The sequence below is a fragment of the Sesamum indicum genome, linkage group LG6 (assembly GCF_026168435.1).
Source record: "Sesamum indicum cultivar Baizhima isolate 11 linkage group LG6, ASM2616843v1, whole genome shotgun sequence".
NCBI classification, from domain to species: Eukaryota; Viridiplantae; Streptophyta; class Magnoliopsida; order Lamiales; family Pedaliaceae; genus Sesamum; species Sesamum indicum.
Window position 1 is genome coordinate 27,477,566 of NC_142662.1, and position 19,055 is coordinate 27,496,620.

A 19,055-nucleotide genomic window follows, 5' to 3' on the forward strand; every position below is an offset into this window, starting at 1 on the left:
GATTTGAGTATGAATTTGTGGATGAAAATAACAGAGAAGTAAAGACTAATAGAAATTTCCAAATAAGAAAGCTTATACAGAGGGCATGTATTTGAATTGGGGTTAGAAAGAAAGGTTTGGTTCAATTTTTTTGTTGGAGGAATTTGAGGGTTGCATGTAAAATAATAATATTGAAGGTAACGTTGGGAAAAGATTTTTGAATTCTGAAATCTGAGATTTGTAAGAAAATGGTGAGCTCCGTTCACTTATTATAAATCTTTTATTCTCTGAACTGTTTCTGTCACACTGAAATGAAATGTGAGGAGGCATCCAATCCAGCTTTGACATTGCCCTCTTGTTTTCATAAACTAATAATTTGTTAAAAAATCAAACTCCAAAAATTTGCACATGATGAACTGACATCATCATTTCTGCCAACCTTTAACACTCACCATTTTCTTCTTTTTTTTTTATAAAAAAAATTAAATAGCCAACATCCACAACACCCCCTTCAATCTTTGGTTACCCAATTATCAACTCATTACCACCCATTTATCACTCTGAAATTTCTATTATAAAATGGTATTCTAACTGCAAAATATATCTCTCTCCGTGTATTAGATAAAAATTATGAAGAAAATATGCATAGGATGAAATAGGAAAGCAACGTGAATCCTTTGACATTTAGTTGATGTAACACAATTTGATACACCAATTCCCAATAAACAAAGAAATATTGCAAATTCCAATCAAATGACTTAGAACTCAAAAACATCTCCAACCAAATTTCAAAGTATAAAAAAATTGAGAGATGTCAGAAAAAACATTGAATCTTTCAAACTGGCGGAGGTGGTAGACTTTCAATACTTACTCATAAATTTAAGTTAAAAAACTGAGATGTGAAGACATATCATCATATGTAAATTCATTTTCCCTCCACTCTCTCTCTCTCTCTCCCAATTCTTTATCAATTTAAACACCCACTAAATAGCCTTAAAACACGCACCCTATGTGTAGTGTAGTAGAGCTGTAGGATAGGGTGATGGGCAGCTAGCTGTACATGTACACACATATATATATATATATTAAATTCTTTTTTCTAATTACAACTGTAAAATACCCTAATCACATATCTTGTAATTAAAACCAAATGTAAACAACATTTTCAATATCAAATAAAAAAATAATACAGAATTTGGGTTTTTTTTTGGGGTTCTCCATATTGGTGAGAATAATTGTGATGTAATTGAAATGATTATTTTTTGATTTAGTGTGTTTGTAGAGAAATGATAGATACATGTGTTTGGGTTCCACGTGACTGACCCTCACTTTCTCGCAATCCAAACAGTGCTCTCCAAGCATCAATATATGCTCTCATTATTGGATTTGGATCATCCTTCTTTCCCATTTCCCTTTTCCCTTTTCCTTATAAGAAGCTGCATTTGTGTTTCCTCTTTTTTTCTTAGGGCTTAAAGGAGACAAGGTGAGATGGCCCTCTTTGAATGACTCCCCAAAATAACACACTGTTGGGGGAGTGGGGAATCATTGTTTTGTTGATTAGTGTGGAAGTGAAGAACCCAACTCTTTTTCTTTTTCTTTTTTTTTTTTTTTGAAAAAATAAATTAACCGTCAAATTTTGGGTTGGAAGCAAAGGCCACAAGTATACAGAAAGCTAAAAGCAATATTTAATTACAAGAAATAGAGGTGAGATTTAGAGTATCAAAGTTGTTGGTTTTACACTTGGTACCAGACACACAAAAGGGCAGAGGTTGTGAGAATATTTGTACGCCATTGATTTCAGTCTTGTAGCTTCCTACTTACAATGTTACTGCTTTTTTTGACTTTTTCTATTTATCAAATTGCAATTTGCCCCTTCATTCAACTCTATTGCTTTTCAGAAATTCACCATACCACAAATTCATTTAATATTAGATACATATATGAATTGGTGGGTAAGTGGGGTCATGGCAGCTCATTGCTGAACAAACATAATAATAAAAAAAACTTGACGTCATCATTATATTCTTGTTTTGACTGCTCTATAGTTGTAGGGAGGAAGGCAATCCAAAAAGCTAATTGAATTGAATTGGGACAAGGGTTAAAATGTTTTCTTTCTACCTTGATTGCGGGTAAGAAGTGGGGGATGGTGTCTGTAAAAAGATGTGAGTAGCACCATTTTTAAAAGGTGAAAAAGGAGGGTGGTGAGACCGTACTAATAGCAGCAGTGGGTGGGGGTCATTATTTTACCTTGTGTTGGGTAAGTATAGTAATGATTGCGGGTAAAAGTTGGAATATTGCAATTGCAAAACTCGTGTGGGTGGGGTTTTCACTTTGCTCTTGTTTTGGGTGCTGCTGATAACCCCTTTTTTCCCATTCATTTCTCCACCACCTATTCTATTGATGGGAAGTTGGAATTTAATGAATAAAAAAGCGTTAATTGGAGGAAAACAAGATTAGTGGAAAATGGTGGGGGAGAGGGGAGAGGGAGAAGCTGTGGAATGTCAGGGGCTTTGGGAGTTGTGTGGTGGATAAGGCTGACAGACAATGAAAAAGGAATAGTGAATTCAGATAGGACATGAGATAGAAGCCAAAAGGCAAAGGCATTCAGTTTCACACCACCTTCTTCTCTCCTTGCAAAAACCATAATGCAACACTAATAATAATGATAATGGCATGCATACATACATCCACCCCCACCCCCACCCCCTCATTTTCAATCAATCACTACCATACCATACAGCATTTATTTATTTCAACCTCCCCCATTTTCAGACTTGTAAATTATGATTATGATAGAAAGCGACACACAACCATTTCTAAGGCTTTGCAAGATTGTTTACAAGTGTAGAGGAGGAGGAGGAGAAAAGGGCTCAAGTACCGCAATTTAAATAAAAGATCTGTACAGGTACCAAAATAGAAAATAAATAAAACAAGCCAGGAAAACAGAAATAAACACATGACAAAATTTTTCCCCCAGCGGTATTGCTACAAGTTTTTTACCAATTTGTACATAATATCGCCCCCCCTGAATCAGATTCTCCCGCCGGTCTATTAACATTCAAAACCAAGTTGCACCTCCCTATTCACGCCCATATTATTCTATCTTTTTTACGCCATTAATCAACAGCTCAGTGCTTCATATTTTACTGGAATTGGACGATTGAACCCTGCCTGAGAAAGCAAATTCCCAACAACTGCAAGGTCCCTGCAAAATACTCCTTGAAAAACTGATGCTGGTGGAGTTGTGATGATGGGCTTGTTCTCTATTCTCTTATTACTACTACCATCCCCCCGGACTTCTGAAACGGCTGCTGCAGCCCGAATTGGCTCAACCCTGGCGGCAGCAGATGGTTGCTCAACAACCTGTTGTTGGATTTGATTTGCAGCCTGCAAAGCTGCTGCCGCCTTCTTCCGTTGCTTCTCGGCTGCCTCTTCATCCAAAATCGTGCCCATCACACTTGTGTATCCCTTCTGTATCAATCTGTACAGCAGTAACGAAGACATTCTTGCCCGATCTCTTACTGAATCCACGTCCTTCTCATCAGCAAACTCGCACCTCTCGATGAAACTCGAAGATTTATCGGGTTTGTGTTTCAGCGTCAACAGCAAATGTGCTCTTTCTAGTTCTGATCTGGAACACCCTCTTCTCAATCCGATCAATGCATAGTAATCCACATTTCCAGTTTCACCAGCAGCAACCCTTTGCTTTAACTGCTGGATTTTGGCTGCCAAGGAACACAGCTTCCCCGGGATTTCCCTGTATTGAACATTTTGTCGCTTCCAAACAGGTCCGGGCAATTTCCTATCTCGCAACATTGAATTATATAACAGTTTCAGATGCTCCAGATCGTGAAGACTATCAGGCAAACATCTTATGGTTTCAAACAGAGTCGCTCTTACTGCAAGGGCTTCAATGCAGGAAGTGTCTAATGCTAGAGCCCTATTGCAATCCGCTATTGCCTCCGCTACTCGTCCAGCGGATCGATAGGCTGATGCACGGTGCACATAACACTCGGACAAAAATCCCTGAGGAGCCCCGCGGCGGCCATCGAGGATTTTGGAGAAATGCCTGATGGCTTCGGAGTAGAGACCAGCGTCGAGGGCGGCGATTGCGGCAGTCTTTCGGCGGATAAGGAGTTTGATGTGGCAGAGGAGGTGGGAGATGCTCTCGGACTCGGTCTTTGGAGGGGTTTGAGGCTGGTTGTTGGTGGGATATTCACCGGACAGCGGGAATTTATTGAAGGAAAAGATGTCATCGGACAGGGAAATGCTTTCACGACGGAATGCGGCGGTGGCTAGGCGTTTACCGGTCTGGAGGAGGACCATGGCGTCCTCCATTAAGCCCAAGTGGCAGCACGCTTGGCCCAAAACTGAGTACCTGCTTGACACAATGCATCAGAGAAAACTGACTCAGTTCAAACGCAATCAACTCGGGGAATGAATTGACGAATATTCGAGTCAGTCATCGCGTTGAAAAATATCATTATCTTATCAAAGATAATCAAAATCTGGTGGTTGGTGAAAGTGCGAATTATGAGAAGGTAATTGACTTTTAAAAGGAGTATTACGCATTAATCACAACAGGATTAGGTGGCATTTCATTAATTGCGAACAGAGGTGTCGCGTGATATGGAAGCAATTGTCTCAACTAGAACCATTCAAAAAAAATAAACTATTATACAGATGAGGGTTGAATTTCCGAAATTACCTCCATTGCCCTTCTTTCTCCACGTTTTTACACAGTCCAGCCATCACCTTCTTTTTCAAATCCGACACAGAAAAACACTTGAACGCCGGCTCGCACTCACCAGCGGAGGACAGAAGCTTGACTCGCTCCCTTGCTAGCTGGGTCGATGAGTTATCCGATGACCCTGACGACGACGTGTCGTCCGAGTTCACCATTTTCAAGCTGGGAATATAGTCCTGCAGCATATCAGCCACCTCCTTAAACCGCCTGAGATGCAGCAAACAGCGAGCCTTCAGCTCAAGCGCCACCTCCATGCGCGGCGCCATAGAAAGCGCCGCCTCCAAGATCCCCAAAGCCGCCGCAATCTCGCTCTTATCTTGCGTCGCAATCAGCATCTTCGCTTCCCTCACGTATCTCTCCACCATCTGTGTTACATTCGAGCTATTAATCAGTTTCCCCACTACATATACAAAAAGTAGCACAAAAACATAAGGGGATCAAATATACATACCTTTCTATTGGTGAGCCACCAGTGTTTCTTCTCTCCGCCGACGATAGACGGAGTTGCAACAGCCATGGATGTATTGCAAGAATCAACCATTAACAACTTTCTATCCTCTCTATGTCTCGGCCCCGCTTAGAGTGTGTGGCGAGTGAGATTAAATGTGGGTTAAAAACATCAAATATTCAAAAGCAGAAATCTCACCTCCCACGGCCGGTGGAGGGCCGGGATTTGAATCTGAGAGAGAGAGAGAGAGATGAAGAGAAGAGGAGAGAGGGGGAGAGAGAGAAATAGGTGTAAATAGGAGAGAAGAGGAGGAGAAGGGCTTTAAACAACAAATGCCAGCTTTGACCTGAGAGAAAGCTTTGATCCTTCTACTTCATCGCTGGCACCACATTCTCACACTCTCTCTCTAGACTTTTAGATGTAGACACCTCTATTGGGCTAATGGCTATCACACGCGCTGCCACCACCACCACCACCTCTCTTTATCTAATCATTTTGATTTTTCTTATTTTATTTACGTGGTACTAAAATTAGTAGAGTACTATGTACAAATTATCATACTTGGCTTTCATTTTATAGTTGTTCAAAAAAAACATACATCTTCTATTCCTATCATTATTATCAACAAATTCGAAAATCTATGTTAATTTATGGATTTATTACCAAATCTGTTCATCATCATAATATATTAAGTTATTCCAAAATCATATTAAAGAATTCTGTTATAATTATATCACATATCGTAGCAGCAAATAGATTCAAAAAGATTTTTTTAAAAATCTTTTACGATTTGAAATAAAATTATCGTAATGTATATTAAGTTATTTCGAAATCGTGTTAGTAAATTATTTTGTAATCATATCACATACCGTAGTAAGGGGATTCGAAAAGATTTTCTTTTGAGTTTATATCATTCGAAATAAAATTATTGTAATGTATATTAAGTTATCTTGAAATTGTATTAAACAATTCTTTTGTAATCATATCACATAACAAGCAAATTCAAAAAATATTTCTTTTGGGTTTTATATTATCCAAGATAAAATTATCGTGATGTATATTAATTGGATTAATGAATTTTTTTTATGATCAAATCGTATATGGTGGCAAGTGGATTTAGAAAGATTTTCTTTTGGGTTTCTATTATTTCAAATAAAAATATGGTAATGTTATCAAGCAGAAACACTTAAATTTAAATTTTGCTATTTAATTAATTATTTTCTAATATTAAAATGTAAATGAAGAGCTGAAAATTTCAAGGTGATAGGGGCTCACTCAAAGCGAAGGCACGCCCGTATCCACGATCAAACCAAGGTCCAAGGGTGGAACCGTGGAGCTGCGCAGTAGTGTTTTGACCACCTTTTGGCGGTTTTGGACACTGGCTATGCCCGTGGAATGATTCACGGGTCCGAGGTCCTGCTCCTGCTCCTGGAATTCCAATTACCGGGGAAAATTCGACTGCATCATTCGCCCACCACATTGCCATAAATTCTAACCTCTTAATCTGATTGTGTGGCAAAGGAGTCTAGTCTACCACTTTTAATTGGAGGCTAAGATTTATCAAATTATTATTACTAAAATTAATGACAATATTATTAGGAATGGGTAAAGACTTTTTTATGGTAAAAAATTCATTTAGTTGGATTAAATTGCATAAGAATTTTCATTATTGTAGCCTCATCTCCTCTTTCACCTCCCCAAAAACAGATCAATCAAAGGAAAAAACAATATCATGTTGTTTTGATGACAACATATATAATACGCAATTACACTTCATGTTTTTATAATAGTTTGGAATTTCTAGTAAATAAAATCTCTACGTCGCTGTGGAATTCACCAATTCTGGTATCTCACTCTTACTGTATACTAGTTTGTGTGTATATATTTAAATGTGTCTGCACAATTAGTTTAAATTTTAAAAAATTATTATTTTTTATAAAAATAAAATAAATATACAAAAATTATGAGAAATCATTAAAAAAAATGAGAGAACATGTGGAAGTTGGGAAGAGAGAGAAAAATAAGTTTTAGTTAAAAGAATAAAATTAAAACAATAATTGGCAACAAAAAAGTAAGATATTAAAAGGATGATATTGCTTAATAATAAAGTATAAATGACAAAACGTTGCTGGTTTAATTAAAATTTAATAATAATAAAAAATAGTCAAGTTGGTTAAGTTTTTTCTCATTAATGAACAATTTGGGTGCATTTATTTTTCTTTTGTATCTATACTATCATAAAACAAAATTCTTTTGTCGTATCAATTTCTGAATACCTAAATTTACCCTTTAATTAATTATGTCCCTTAAAAAAATTCGATCAATATTTTTTAATAATATCATAATTATATATTTTTTTTCTCTTTCAATCTACTATTCCATGTTTTTTTCCTCACAAACTATTTTTAATAAACACATAATTTTATTTTTTTTCTCACGTTCTCCATGTTTTTTTTGCTTACAGACTTGTATATTTTCAATAAATTCATAAATTCATAATCATGATTTATTTTTTCTTTCTGACCTTACCCCACATTTGTTTATTTTCATATACATCTTTTTCTTACTTCCCACCCGACACAATGTTTTTGTCTTTTCACAATTTTTTTTCCCTTCATCTTAATTTATAATTTTTTTATATGTTCGAAGAGATCGAGTACAACCAACACTAAAAAAAATATAAAATTCCTCTGAACCGTCTCTTACGGTGAGAGCTCAAATGATATTTGTGAAACCATTAAATTCACAAGCACAATGAATTAATAGTTAAACAACCAAAAGATTCTCCTCCTAAATTTCAAACTTAATAAATTAATTTTCACCAAATTTCGTAATTTATTATCTATATTATTATAAAAGAAAATATTTTGTTGTACAATGTTCAAATATTCAAATTTATCTTTTAAACCCACAATTATAATATTTTTTTTTTCTCTGACCTTCTGTTTCTTTCCTATAACAGAACTTTTCTTTCTCATTCTCACACCAGAGTTTATTTTTTCACATTTTTTTTCTCTCCATCTCACATTATAATTGTTTTTTGTATGCTCACAGGGACTTTGCGTGCATCGACGATTAATCTTCCAAAAACCTAAATCCCGACAAGTTCTATTCCGCAATGTTATATCATATCATATTAAATACAAACTATGTGAATACTTGTATAGATAATATTGAGGTTTTCGGTGGGTGTATGTGTAATTTCTTAAAAAGTAAAAATAATTTGTATAAATAAACTACAGGTCAAGAAAAGATATAATTATCCCCGTTTAATATAATTTTTGAATAAATTCCGCTTATTTATTGCACAACATATTACCTATATATAGTTTTTTTTCATAAATTTATGCTTTAAGAACTTGCACTCTTGCATAGTAACATTGACTTTAAATCATATTGACGCCCAAGTCCAAGTAGGGCTGGGTATTTAGGACGGAGGCAGATTGTGTCGCTAAATTGTTTGGCATTACTAAGAAGACAAATAAAATAATTATGTATTTGAAAAGTTTTAAGATAGGATCGAGTATTTAAAATGATTATCCAAAAATTAAAGTATTCGATTTGAACTATCTTAATTCGCACTACCCGACTTATGCACACTCTTACGTCCAACACATATACACTACATTAGTACTAAAAAAAAAAAAAAAAAAGTTGAGCAGCATTAATAGGAGTTGAGCGATAATAAAAGGATAGGATAAAATTGCATATTTATGGGGTGAAGAAAAGAAAGTGAGGAGGAAGTCGTAAGCAACAAGATTCATATGCTTGCTGCCCTTTTCTTTTTCTTCTTTTCTTCTGTGCTTTGCTTTGGAAGGCTTCTTTCTTTCCCCTTTGCTTTTGATTTCATCCCAATTCATTAATGAGTGCACATGAATTGTTGTGGATAGAAAGGTAGATGAGATGGTTTTATCTTAAAGTCTCTTCCTCTCTCTCTCTCTCTCTCTCTCTCTCTCTCTTCTTTTAAATATATAAATATTTTTAAATCAATCAATACAACATAATTATAATTTTCAATACGCAATATATCAATATTTATAAACCAATATCCATCCAAACAATGAATATTGGTATCTCTTCCTCTTCTAATAACTCTATTCATCTACCACTACTACACACTATTTTGAATCTTTTTTGTTTTTCTAATTTTATTTATAATTTATATGCATTATTTATTGGTAATTTTGTTTTATGCATTATAATTTTAATAAAAAATAAAAAACAAAAACTAGGACAGTAGACAGACACCCCATTTATTATTCTTTCTTTACAAATAAAGGAGGTTCCTACATTCTCGTGGATGGGGTCCAGGTCCATCCCCACTTGCCACATCACTAAATGCATCAAGGCACCTTCCACGTGTCATGACCTCATAGGTGGTCCCACAACCATTTGAGTACAATCATTGGTTATACCAATCAATCCTATTCTTGGAATTCAATTTTTTCTACTTTTATAAATTCACTATCATTTTGTGACATAACATTCACTGCAATTGCAATACCACATCTCATTCCACCGTACGTTTGAACATTCACAAACCATTTATAATAATTTTATTATGTATTTAATTAAATAAAAAAATATTTTGTCGAAGAAATGTATTTATGTAATTTGATAGATATATATGGTATGGTTGATTTACTATTATGTGAATGGCCCATCTTATTATGACAGTATTTGAATGAATGAGCATACATACATAGATATAAAATCATGAGTCATTCATTAATATGAGTTGATACGTGAAATGAATGATTAGGAGGCAACAGGACCAAACATGTGCTGCGCCTAATAAATCAGGTTTCTGCTTCTCAACTCATCACTCTTCCTTTTCATTCTCTCTCATCTCATCTACTCCTTTATGGAAACAAAACCAAAAACCAAATACTCCAACTTCCCTATTTTCCCACTAACTTTTCTTCATCCACAAACCTTATAATTCATCATCTCATGTTCGTTACCACTCAATTTTATTACATACACGTATATATATATATATATTTAAAATTTGTTAAGTTTGTATATAATTAAATTAAACCTCGTGAGATCATGACATTATAATTATCAAGTTTTTTTATACACACCAACTATCATAAAATCATGTTATATCAACAGTAGGACTTGATCTAAATCGAGGTCCTCTGCGATCTAGAGTTGATTTGGGTGATGACCTGACAACGATTCGGAGTATGACTCTGACGAGTATTTCGAGTTAAATTGGGAATGATTGGCTTGCACACGAAACTCGTTAGGCTAGTTGAGGACCAACAATTAAGTCAGTTTAGGGTATGAGGTTATAAGGGGCTGCACTTATATATGCAATCTCGTGTAATAAATGCATACTTGTCAAATTGACCCTTTAAGTGTTTATAGGCTTTTATGTGGTAGAGTCGGTACATGCTACGTATCAGTAGTGCAATCGTCAAATAATTGCCAAATTAATAGTTGTGCAAGTGGGTGATGGAATCAAATGGGTCGAATCGCATAATAAACAGACTGATGTATAAAATGTTTGGGCATTTTTTGGGTTGTTTGAGAACATTTTGATCCTTTGCTGATTTAATGTATTTTCCAGTATCAAGACCTATATCATACTTACTATTATTCTATAGCTAGTGTGTACCATAGTTGTTGTCGGAACATGATTTTGTATGCAGAGTGGATAGTTCACATGTTGAACCACAATTCTTACAAGTAATTGAAGAGAAAGGAAGAAGAGCAGGGGGAGAGATGAGCAGTTTGGGAAATAGAAAAGGGAATGGAAGAGGGGGGACCATGGCATTGAAGATAGAGGTAGATTTGTTGCAGTGATGTATGGTAATGGCATAGAACCACATTCTTGATACAGCTAAGGATTCCAGGTTGTAGAAAGAAGGGCCCCCGATTTGATTGGAAAGCACCCCATTTTAGTTCACTCTAATCATCTATCTATGTATGTATGCAGCCAGCCAGCCATTGTACGTATGGGCTGTAGGGTCCACCTATTTACATTATTACAGTACTGCTCTGTTCATCAATCGAGTACGAGATATCAAAGAATTGAATTCCGTAATCCAACATTGAATTAGATTCACTAGTTTTTATTCATTTTTAAGTTTGGACTGAATTATTTGGGATGTTTGGATTGAAGCATATGGCAAGTTGGGAATTCCCAATTCATGATAACAATTAATTACTTTATTCTCAATAATTTTAAGTTGTAATTAATTTCAAGTACAATTCAACATATATTTAAAGTTGCCGCGCGTAAAATCATTATTATGAATTATTTCAATCATATTATACTAATATTTATTGCCAAATTAAACCAAAAATGTTGAAACATATCTCCCCCCACCCTTCACTGTAAAGACATGTTTTTTTATGTATAAATATATAGATATTATTTATATCTATATTAATATATAAAAAAAAAGACCCTTCAAACTCACAAAAGACAGTTTATAACACTATTATATTAATTTTTTGTAAAATAAAAAATACTATTCAACTAATGAGATAACTAATTTTTTCAAATTTCAAATTTTACATTAACTAATAAATTAGCTTTCTTTTTATTCTTTCTTTTTGTTTTTTTTAATATAATGTATTGATTTATATATTTTCCTCTTATTCATAATATATTTTAAAACGTGAAAGATTATTTTTATATAAAAAAAATATGTGTTATAGACAAAAAGTGGTAGTTTTGACATCCCTACACATTTTTTTTGTGATTTAAAAAATATCATTCAACCGATAAAATAACTATTTTATTCAACTACCCAAGTTTTGCATTAATTGATAAGTTAATTTCTTTTATATAAACTTTTTGTTCTTTCTCTTTTTATTTTTTTAATTATTGAGTATTAATTTATATATTTTATTCTTAATTATAATATATTTTAAAATATAAAAAAATAGTTATTATACATACACAATGGGATGTAGAGGTAGTAATAATACAAGAAAAGGGATTTGATGTAGTTAGTGGGGTTAAGGTAGAAAGGAACACATGCAGTGTCTCTCCATGTTTGTGCTTGGGGCAATCAATGTTTGAAATATTGGTAATATTACAAGACAGCTTTCATGAAGGAGAAGTCCTTTGCCTTAGATTCTAACATTATTCTTCCTTCCTGCGCTCCTCATTTCACATTCTCTACCTACTTACTTCAATATAATACAACTAACCACTTTATATTATTAATTTAATTACACAATTTTAAATCCAATAATCAGCTCCTGCCACGTATACCTCTCCCTAACAAATTAACTAAACATGCATATTATTAATTTCTTGTAATACATTTCATATATGCACAAGCTCAATTATTTATTGACAACTCGATTCTTACATATATCCCATCCAACAAATCTGAAGAGAGGAAACGCGACCAATGATCTCTTAGTTCAGAATTACGGATTTGAGAGTTTGTGTATGTGTTTGTCTTAATTTATATGAATTATTTTATATTTTTAATTATATTGATATATAAATCGAGTTGATGTATTTTTTAATTTATTAAAATATTAATATAATTATGACTTAAAAAAAGAAAGACAGAGAGAGAGAGAGAGAATATCAACATACATAAAAGGACCAACTCAATTAGTCAAATGCAAAATTTAGGATTAATTCTTGGCATGCTTAGTAATGTTAATATTAAAAAATAATAATAATAATTTCGGAGTAGTTGTCATCTTGATTGGTTTTATTATTAATATTATGAAATTTTATTATAAAAATAACTTAACTTACCAAAAACAAATAATAATAGATGATCTCATTCTCATACCAATAATACAAAATTTAAAATGTAAGTTAGGCATATTTTATTCTTAATAGCAATAAATGTGATTGTACGTGGTTGAAAGATAATAATGCCCAGCTCAGCAATTTTGAAATTGTTAAATAAAGTGTATCCGCCATCTAATTATAATAATACTAATGACCAGATCCTTATTTAAAGGGAAATGAATCAACATCATGGGAATCCCATGTAACTACTAAATTTGTAAGAAATTTAGAATAAATAATTATTTCAACAACTATATATATCAACCCTCATCTTTTATCATAAAATAGTATTGTATCTTGTATTACATGCATTTACGTTATTTATATTTTAAAATTTATTTTTATACACATCACATATATAGAAAATGAAAATGAATTTAATGTTAAGTTGTGTTAGAAAATGATTGGATGATAAACTTAAAAATTAAATTAATTAATAAAATTATTATTAAATAATTATAATAAGTGGCTGGTTATGAATATCCAACACGTAAGATGATTGTTGAGGGTGTTCAGCCGTCATCCAATTTTGTCTAATCAATTGAATGTGTGTTAATCACCAAAGTAGTGTAACCTTTGTTGAAGTGATACCTCTATTTTGGTGAAATAGCATGTTCTTTGGGTGAAATAATGAGTCCATTTGCATGAAAAATTATGACTTTTTACAAGTATATTTTTCGATTGGACATGTCTATTAAATAGTACATTTTCAATTTTTATAAATAGTCCCCCACCCCCCAAACCCCAATAGCGTTTTTTTTTTTTTTTTTTTTTAATAATAGAGTATTATTTTGAGAGTTTTAAATATTTCTTGGTACTTTTTCTTAAAATTTGTAATATCGCTGTTTTGAAATTATAATTATTTTATTTTAAAAATAAATTATTATAAACGTACAACCACAGGAGGCCAAGGGCGATAATTATCTTAAAAATAAAAGGAGTAACTCTTGACTCGACTTCTTAATGCATGACTACCCGTATATCTTTTATATTTCACAAAAAATTGTAATGAAAAATTTATGCATTAATGAATTTAATTAAAGAATGGGATAAAGTTCCCATTCTCAAGACATGTTGGAGCACAAGGAGGCAATTGGGAACGTGAATTCCTAAAGATTCCCTTATCTAATGTATATTAGATAAGGTTTTCTTCTCTCTCTCTCTCTGTTTTGACGGCATAATTATTCATTTATTAATTAATCCAATGGTTTGATTTACAATGATCAGTGGATTAACTGTGAACCAATCAAAATGGTGGGAATATCATTTCATCCAATGTGAACTTGGAAACTTAAAAACCCTGTGAAAGTTGAGTGGGGGGGTTGGTTGCTGTGGGGTGCACGTGCTTGCCGGAGTGAAATTTCACGTGCCCCATGTGCCCAAATCGTGCGAACCACAAACCATCATCAACACTGACACTGCTACTGCTACTGCTACTGCCAGCCTCATTTCCGTTGGTTCATTGCCCTTCCTGTTTTTCTGGAAATTTAATTTATTACTTTTACTAATATTATTAATTTATTTATGGACTTCATCAACTTATAGGATTTAAATGGGAATATTATTGAGATGAACTGTTATTCTATCTCCACCATTTTTTGTCTATATTTAACTGTTTATTTTCACAATAAATTCGAAAAAGTTTATGTTCTTTCTTCAAGATATTACCACTAAAATATTTATTTTCTTTTCTTTTTTTTTTAATAAAAAGAATGAATGAAGAAATAAAGGGGACAGAGGGGGATTTGGAGCACAAAGTCAACAATAGTTTTGGATTGTTTGAGTAGTAATTACAGAGATCAGATGTGTGTGTGGATTGAATAAGGTTTGAGTGCACGGGATGTGAGCAGCATATTATTCCAACAAATAAACATATGTATTCCTATGCGTAGTAGTAGTAATAATGTACTCATATACGTATTCAAACACTTCATATTGGAGTTAGTCATCACCTTCACCATCAATCTAAGTTCCAGCAGCAGCAGCAGCTTCAACACCTTGATGAGAATGAAGCAGACGTTGAAGAACTCTTGGATACAGGGTGAAGGACAAAGCGCATTATGAGAATGCGCTTTCTTTGTATTTTACTGAGTTGCCTACGTGGGTTGTTACATCATTTATTCTTGATTTCATTGGGCCACCTCATTGCCTAGGCTGTTAGTTTGTTACTTGGTAGTTAGCTGATGTGGCTTGTGTATATATATCTCTCTTCTTCATCTTCTTAACTGTAACTGAAATTACAGAGATATTTTGCTGAAATGGAGTTCTACGTTCTCCCCCAATTCTTCTACTTTTTCTGTATTCGTTTTCTTTTGAATTCCAACATGGTATCAGAGCCTTCTATATGAAGGTCTCTGGGATACGTATTGATTACATTGAACACAATACTGAAGAAATATGGCAGATTCAAGTTTGAATAGCAGAGCTGCGACAGAACAGCTGGAACGAGAAGCACTCTATATTCACCCCTCGGAAAACTCCAGCTTAACACTGGCGTCTTCACCTCTGGACGGCACCAACTTTCTAACATGGAGTCGTTCCGTCTATGTCGCCTTAGGAACAAAAATGAAGCTTGGCTTCATTGATGGTACGCTTCCAAGGCCGGATACAGGTTCAACGACGTTTGAGCAATGGCGCCGCGTGGACCTATTGGTTACATCTTGGATATGGAACTCCATTTCGAGAGATATCGTAGAATCTTTTATGTTCGTCAATTCGTCACGAGAACTTTGGCTAGAGATACAGAGTCGATACGGAAGAAGTAATGGACCGATGATATATCGGATCCAGCGTGAGATATCCACCATTGCACAGCATGATCTATCACTAACAGCCTATGTGACTAAGTTGAAGAAATTCTGGAACGAGCTTCTAAGTTTAGCGCCTAATCCGCGGTGTACTTGTGGCTGTTGTACGTGTGACGTGAATAAGGCGATAGAAGAAAGAAATGAACATGTACAATTGATGCAGTTTCTCATGGGACTCCATGAGATTTTCGACCACGAAAGAAGCCAATTGTTGATGCAAGATCCATTACCAACCTTGGAACGAGCGTTCGCCATGTTGTTCACAGTGGAGAATCAGAGGCAAGTGAATACTGAAGTTGGTGCGCTTCCTCAGCAGATGGCTTACCAATTTACATCAAAGGACGGCAGAAATAGTGGTGACAGGTTCCAAAATAAGAAGAGAACTTATGTGGACAGAAGGACTTTATCTTGTACGCATTGTCACAAGACTGGGCATACATCAGACACATGTTTTCAGATTTACGGTGTACCGGATTGGTACAAGGTTTTGAATGAGAAGAAGAAAAAAGGCTTGGGGGTGAAACCGTTTGCTGCTGCTGTGAGTGAACAAGACACATCTGCAGAAACTAGCAGTGCTAAGCAGATGACTGATCTTATGGCCGATCTTATTAAGCTGATGCAAAAGAACAATGTGGCTAGAGATCCAATCACCGCCTATTCTAACTTTGTCTGCAATGATGATGTTGAGTTTGCTGGTAATTTTTCTGGATCCTCTGAAATAGATTTGAACTGTTGGATAATTGATACTGGAGCTACAAACCATATATGTGCTAACATCAAATTATTTGATTCATTCACAGCACCTTCAACTCCCAAACTTATTCATTTACCCGACGGCACATATAAAATAGCTACTTATATTGGCACAGTTCACTTAAACAAACACATCACCCTCACTCAAGTCTTGTACCTTCCATCATTCTCTGTTAACTTGTTATCTGTGAGTCAACTATGTCGCAATACTCCTTTAAAATTTCATTTCACTGATTCCAGTTGTATCTTGCAGGACCAACATAATAGAGCCAACCTTATCGAAGGAAATAGATGCAAAAATCTGTACATTGTTAGGCATTCTACTCAAAATACCTCCTTTTCTACCTCTGTATCTTGTAATGCTGCGAATAATCGTTGTAATGTGCAGACTTGGCATCATAGATTGGGACATATTCCCCTGTTAGTAATGAGACATATCCCTTTTCTAAATTCAGCTGCTATGATTCTTGATGACTCATGTGAAACATGCCATAAAGCTAAACAAACTAGATCCATTTTCCCTTCTAGCACGTCACACTCTAAGGCCCCTTTCGACTTGATACACTTAGATGTTTGGGGGCCTTACACCACTCAAACAATCTCAAATTGTAGCTACATTTTGACCATTCTAGACGATCATTCCCGTTCTCTTTGGACTTTTCTTTTGAAACAAAAATCACAAGTCGTTTCCGTCCTCAAGTCTTTTGTGTCCATGGTCAAAACCCAGTTTTCCAGAAAAATTAAGGTCATTAGATCAGACAATGGTTCTGAATTCTTGAACAACAATTGTCAAACCTTTTGTCTTGAAATGGGTATTCTTCATCAAACATCTTGTACCTATTCTCCTCAACAGAATGGTAGGATAGAGCGTAAGCATAGACAGCTTCTAAATGTGGCTAGAGCTTTACTCTTCCAAGCTTCGTTGCCTCTGAAATTTTGGGGCGATTCTATACTCACTGCAACCTACCTAATCAATAGGACTCCTTCTAAAATCCTTCAATGGAAATCACCCTTCGAATTGCTAACTGGTACTTCCCCAACATATCACCACCTTCGAATTTTTGGAAGTTTATGTTATGCTACCAATGTAGATCCTCATAAGACCAAATTTCATCCCAGGGCTCGCAAATGTATTCTTTTGGGTTATGCCATGTCACAAAAGGGATATAAGTTGTTTGACATTGATAATAACCGGACCCTTGTGTCTAGAGACGTTCAATTCTATGAACATATCTTCCCTTTTTCAGCCTCTGTTTCACAAGAACAACCATCTCCTTGTCCTCTTCCCGTTACTTCTCCTTTTATTGATACTTCTGTACCTGCACAGATTGAACCTGTTACGGTTTCTCCATTACCTGAGCCATCCTCTTCGACATCTAATAGTCCTCCTCTCCATAACTCACCTCCTAGACGTTCAGCCAGAATTTCCAAACGCCCCACTTGGCTAAATGATTTTGTTTGTTCTGCCCACCATCCTACTTCATTGCATTCTAACAACCCTGCATATGTATCGTTTGTAGCTTCATTATCTGTCTTGCAGGAACCAAATTCTTTTTCGGAGGCTGTCCAACATAAGGAGTGGAAGGAGGCCATGGACTTTGAGTTGCAGGCCTTAGAAGCAAACAACACTTGGAAGGTATCTCCTTTACCACCGAGCAAGCGTGCTATCGGGTGCAAGTGGGTCTTTAAGACCAAGCTCCGCGCAGATGGAACAGTTGACAGATATAAAGCGCGTTTGGTGGCAAAAGGGTTCAATCAGATCGAAGGTATTGACTATACAGAGAGTTTCTCGCCTGTAGCAAAATCTGTGACCGTCCGCCTATTTCTCGCCATTGCTGCTGCTCATTCTTGGCCTATTCAACAGTTGGATATCAACAACGCGTTCCTCCACGGTTACCTTGAGGAAGACATTTATATGGTGCCTCCCGAAGGCTATGAAGTTCCACCTAACATGGTATGCAAGCTGCAACGTTCTCTATACGGACTTAAGCAGGCGTCGCGTCAATGGAATGCGGAGTTTACCTTGAAGTTGACTGCATATGGATTTGTACAATCTGTTCATGATCACTGCTTGTTCGTGAAACCATCCTCCTCAGGTATTATGGCTCTAATTGTCTATGTGGATGACATTCTCATCACGGGTCCTTCTATTGATGATATTGCTCGGGTTAAATGTTATCTTCATGACTTATTCACCATTAAAGATTTGGGGGATGCAAGATACTTCCTTGGGCTTGAGATAGCTCGTAGCTCATCTGGTCTTTACATTGCTCAGACAAAATATACCTTGGATATCGTCAGGGACACTGGACTTCTTCATGCCAAACCTGCGTCAAGTCCTTTTCCTCCTGGACTAAAGTTGGCTGCAGCATCTGGTACTTTGTTTTCTAATCCTGGCTCTTATAGGAGACTTGTTGGACGGCTACTCTACTTGGGATTTTCTCGACCGGACATCTCCTACTCCGTCCAACAACTCAGTCAATACCTCAATCAACCTTGTGACTCACATTGGAAGGCGGCATTACATGTGGTGCGCTATCT

At 35.2% G+C, this 19,055-nt stretch overlaps 1 protein-coding gene across 1 annotated transcript; it reads right to left on the reverse strand.

The window, feature by feature from the left end:
- Positions 1 to 2,836: 2,836 nt before the first annotated feature.
- On the reverse strand, positions 2,837 to 5,588 carry LOC105163060 (uncharacterized). The gene is made up of 3 exons (XM_011081268.3): positions 5,178 to 5,588; positions 4,688 to 5,091; positions 2,837 to 4,357 (listed from the first exon to the last, which is right to left on the reverse strand). Exons 1-3 carry the CDS (start codon positions 5,265 to 5,267, stop codon positions 3,100 to 3,102), a joined length of 1,752 nt encoding a protein of 583 aa, XP_011079570.1. The 5' UTR covers positions 5,268 to 5,588; the 3' UTR covers positions 2,837 to 3,099.
- Positions 5,589 to 19,055: the final 13,467 nt, after the last annotated feature.